The sequence below is a fragment of the Vigna umbellata genome, chromosome 8 (assembly GCF_029865625.1).
Source record: "Vigna umbellata cultivar VRB3 chromosome 8, Vumbellata_1.0, whole genome shotgun sequence".
NCBI lineage: Eukaryota > Viridiplantae > Streptophyta > Magnoliopsida > Fabales > Fabaceae > Vigna > Vigna umbellata.
The window spans coordinates 15,860,900-15,865,977 of NC_142172.1; the positions used below are offsets into that span (position 1 = coordinate 15,860,900).

The following is a 5,078-nucleotide window of genomic DNA, read 5'->3' on the forward strand; positions in this document are numbered from 1 at the left end:
ATTAAACTTAGATTAAAATCATTAATCATATATGTTGAAGATTGAAATTATCAATCATATACATGATTTTACTTAATAATATAGTTACTTAAGTTTAATATGGCTGAAGTCGCCAAACCCAATCATGCATGCATTTAACAACTTTCTCGTAATAAAATGTTCACCATGATATACCACTTAATCCTTCTAGTAATTAATTTAAAACATAACTCCCATGCATGAATTCAAAAGTAAAATTAACTTAGATAAAAAAAACAATATTTTATTTGTGGCAAGTGTGACCCAGATAATAATTTATTAATAATAGAGATAATTTAGACAATTTCAAATACTGTCTCCCTAATATGTAACATAGTAAAAAAAATATTTAATAGTTTATTCTTGCTTATCACTACGTTATATTTTAGAAAATCCTCTTTTATAGACAGTATTCAAAATGTAAAATTAAAATATTCACAAATCTTAAGTTATAATTTACAAATAAAAAAATCAATTACTATACACGATAGATGTTTATAAACCTTCTCCACGACCCCTCTCTCCCACTATCGCATAGCCCTGGCACACTCCTCTCCTCTCTCTTCTCACACACATTCTTTTTCCTTCACTTTTTTATCATTTCTCTTATTAAATATACATTTTTTTAATTGCATAATTTTGAATGTGATTTTTTATTTTATATTTTAGATTATACCATTTGAAATATATTTTCTATGATAAAAATAAATAAAAAGGTTAAGTATATTTGTAGTTTTTAAACTTTCATAAAAAATTATAATTTGTATTTAATCAAAATTTTAATATATTTTAATGTTTAACTTAAAAATTAAATAGATATAATTTTCTTAATCCAATCTTAAAAATATGTTTGACTCATTAATAAAATTGAAAATAATTAGATTGAGAGAACTATATTAATTTATTTTTTAAATTTAAAAACTAAAATATATTAAAATTTTGAATATTTATAATCTTAATCGTAAATAAAATTTTGTAAATTTTTATATTATATAATTTGAAATAGAAAATAAATTGTAGATTTTTCAATATAAATTACAAATTTTATATTTTGAATTGTAGAATTTATTATATAGGTTTTATTTTAGATTTTTAATTATACAATTCAAAATAGAAATTTTGTATTTTTCTCAAAGTGTTTATAAACTCAAAATAAAAGAAAGGGTTAAATTAAAATTTTCAAATATCTAGAGGTGCAGTAAGAAACTATGTGAGTGCAGGAAGAAGCGCCCATTGAACTATTATTAATGGGCTTGATGGGCTCAGAAGCGCATTCATGATCAGCTCGCGTCTTCGTAAGCCCATTGTAGTTTTTGTTGGCCATGGATTCATCACCGGCGACGAGGGAGAGAGAAAACGGTGCACAAGGAAACGAGGTGCAAGAAGATGACTACATGGGTGACCTTTCTCAGTTTCTTCCTTCCGATGCTTTGGACACTCCCAAGATTTCTTCATCCAAAAAGGTTAGTTACTTCACCGGTTTACCCTTCTTCGTTGTCGTTTTGATTCTGCCATGGCGTATGAATGAAATTAGGTCTTTAAATTTCCCTTTCCCATTCCCCTGCAGTAACTTCACATGGTTTTACAATTTGGTCTTGGAATTTAAGTTTAAGCTCTGAAAAGTTGGTGCTTTATTGCTAACAAACAGTTTCATAAATTATCAGTTTGGTTTCCGTTCACAGCTATTTTGTTGGACATTCGTTTCCGTGGGTGAAAATTTGATTTTTTTTCTTAATTTCTATAAATTTGTGTTAGATGGTTATTAAGAAGTTTTGCTTACCTGTAGTAGCAAGGTTGCAATTTTATCTCAATCCTCGATTTTGGAGAGTAGCTGCAATTGAGGTTTTGAGAATTGAGAAAACCTTGATATGAAGTAACCATTGGGGTTGCGGACGGTATTTTAAACTTTGGGTTTATGTATGCGTGTGTGCATGTTCTGTTTTTTCTGCCACTTCATATATACCCGCACTAGGCAGTGTACAGAAGTTCTGTTTTCACAAAAATTAGAGTAAATATTTGAAATTAAACCTTGAAAGGTTCACTCAACTTTTTAAGTTAGTTTTTTTGAAGAATTTGAATTAAAAGTTAATGTAAATGCACATCTGTAGTGATCAAATTGGTGTTCATAGATTCATCAATGGGATAATCGTATGTCTAGTTTAAGCTTTGACTGTCATTGCTGCTGTCGCGTGTATCTTAGGCGGACCAAATTTGAGTAGTCAGTTAAAAGAATGAAGCATGAATACTGGAAGCTATTTTGTTTGCCTTTCCAAAGAGTTATTGCTAGATGATTAAGTTTCCTTAGCCTTTCATTTTACAGTTACCATACAAAGTGATGCTAAATCACTTTATTTCATGCAGATTTCCATCAAGAAAGATCCTTCGGTCAACCCTTCAAGGAACCGGTTGAAAACTCTAAGCTGGCAAGAGCGACGAAAACTTGATAGAGAAAGGAAGCAACAAGACGAGGATGAGCAAACATTAGCAAAAGTGGAAGCTCCAATACCACAATCCAACATTGGGTTTAAGCTTCTCAAACAGATGGGTTACACTCCAGGTTCTGCCCTTGGCAAGCAGGGCTCAGGCAGGGCCGAACCAGTGGGGATTGAAATTCGGCGGTCACGAGCTGGTGTAGGATTAGAAGATCCCCACAAAGAGAAGAGGAAAAAGGAGGAAATCATGTTGAACAGGAAAAGGAGGAAAGAAGAGGACCTAATGAAAGAATTTGGGTCCAGGCAGAAGTCACAGTGGCAGAGTAAGAGAATTATAATTAATTATAATAAGGCAAAGGCTGCCCTTGACCAATTGGAAAATAGGGAAATTTTGGAGCCAGAAAAGAATGATGATGATTCAGAGGTTGAAGAAGAAGAGGAAGAAATAACAGAAGAGGCACGTAACTTAACCATAACTTTTTCACTTATATTTCTTTTGACCCAGTTTTTGGTTTTCATTTATGTTTATTGCCCAAAATAGTATGGAAACTGAATACACATTCTCTCTTTTTTACAGCATTCAGAAATTATTGTGATTCATTTGTTAATTTTTTGAGCTCATTATTGTTGAACTTAGTCTATGTGTTTTTTCTTTTGCAATTTTGATGGTGTTGGTGACGGGATGTAATGGATGCAGGAATTAAACGATGTTTTGATGAAACTGAGGGATGAATTTAATTATTGCCTCTTCTGTGGATGCAAAGTAAGTAAGCGCTTGATTTATTTCTTAGTAATCAGTAAAAGTTCATTTGAAGATATTTTTATCAGATGAAATAGCATATCCAGTATGATTGAGAAATAAAAAGCCGCTAACTTTGGTTGCATTTTATATCTTCCTTCCTATTTGTTCAGTACGAATCAAGTGAAGCCCTTTTGGACAACTGCCCTGGAACCAATGAAGATGACCACTAAATTGAAGATTTCTGATGTGAACAGTGGACATTATCAGATTTGTTGTGTTGTCAAGCAAGTACTGCAAGCTTTCAATGCTTACTTCAATGGAGCTGGATTAGCTTCCATCTGGTGTGGCGGTGGTAGATAAATGGATTTGTAATGCTTTTTGTGTCAATGTTCATATGAACTCAGATAGGAGTCTGCCTCATCTTCATCTACACCAAAGGACATAGTGCCTGCCATATTTCAGGAAATGGATTGGTTGATATACAATTTGTGAAACTTTTCAGTTCATGTAAACAAATTTCAGTTGTTTAAGCAGAAAAGTTTAAATTTTAGAATCCATATATAAAGATTGTGACCTGACTTGAACATGACATGGATGTTACATAGTATCAACCAGATGTATGGTTGTTATTAACTGTAGAAATTAGCCATCTCTTGAAGAATTAATTATATGAATTCATTCAATCGGACTTTATTATAGTGAACTTTTTTTTTTTAATTTTGGTTACCTAGTATTACTTACAAAATAAAGCTAGAAAATTTAAATTCAGAGAAATGTATGAGCCACGATCTGGGATGGAAATTTTTGGTTTAAGGTTGGAGGAATGGGTGAGATATCTCTCACATTATGCCAGTGATTTTTTACTTATTGGAAATGTTTTTATAAATTATTCGTGATTGTTAAACGCTGTTCTCAATTTTTGAGCTTGTTTAACTTTGAAGGTAAAATTTCATTCGTTATGTGATGGGTATTTATGTGGATGATCAGTTTTTGCTGGCAGCTTCTTTTCTTCATTGAAATATTATCGGGATTCCTTCTAAACTCTTGGTTTAGCCTGATATAAATCGAAGAGAAGTGGCGACATGGAAGCAAATCTACATTTAAGAGTAGACTTGCCCCTTTGAAGGGTAAGTATTTGGAGGTTTTATATGCTGAATTAAGTATTTCTCTAGGCCACTATGTTGCGTATCTCTGTTTGTTGGTATCAGGTGTGTGAGCAAGCCTTAGCGGCTGAGTATTGAAAGTTTTGACATCTTTAATCTAAACCTTTTGAACAGGTGGATATGACAATGTTTAACTATGAAAAACAGTGCATGGTATAATCTCGTGGTATATAGATTTGGTTTGTTGGATAGAGTGATTCCAAATGATAGATGAATCTGAGTTTGTGTGCAGGAGAGATTTCTGTAATATGAAATCTGTAAGTTGTGTTGCTCCTTTGTGTTCTCTATGGGAGTAGTCTGGGGAGGGGCAAACTAAGTTCTGGAATGATTATTTATTGGTGTTTCTACTCTAATATACACTTTCTGCAGATTATATTAAATTGCAAAGGATAAACATGCATCTTGAACAGGTATGTGAGAATGGAGTGACAAGGAATGTTGCTGGATATGGAGATGACATAGGAAGAGAAATGTTCCCTTGAAGAATGCCTGTGATGTGAGCGTCAATAAGTTTTGGAAGTGCCATGTTCCCCTGAAGGTGTTAGTTTACTTGTGGATATTTCTTGCGAGTTTTTCCTAATAATTTGTCTACGTAAGAGGAGTGTCTTATCCAATTTGCATGATGTACATTCTCTTACTCATTTTCTCATTAGTAGTTCTCACATTTATGCTTGGATGGGTATGCTTCATAAAGTAGGTTAAGTTAATAAATTTTATGCAAAT

The 5,078-nt window shown here is 32.5% G+C and overlaps 1 protein-coding gene across 1 annotated transcript; it reads left to right on the forward strand.

The window, feature by feature from the left end:
• Positions 1-1,313: 1,313 nt before the first annotated feature.
• LOC124845746 (D111/G-patch domain-containing protein) lies at positions 1,314-3,747 on the forward strand. Its single transcript, XM_047322903.2, has 4 exons — positions 1,314-1,481; positions 2,380-2,907; positions 3,148-3,213; positions 3,363-3,747. Exons 1-4 carry the CDS (start codon positions 1,341-1,343, stop codon positions 3,420-3,422), a joined length of 795 nt encoding a protein of 264 aa, XP_047178859.1. The 5' UTR covers positions 1,314-1,340; the 3' UTR covers positions 3,423-3,747.
• The last annotated feature ends 1,331 nt before the right edge of the window (positions 3,748-5,078 follow it).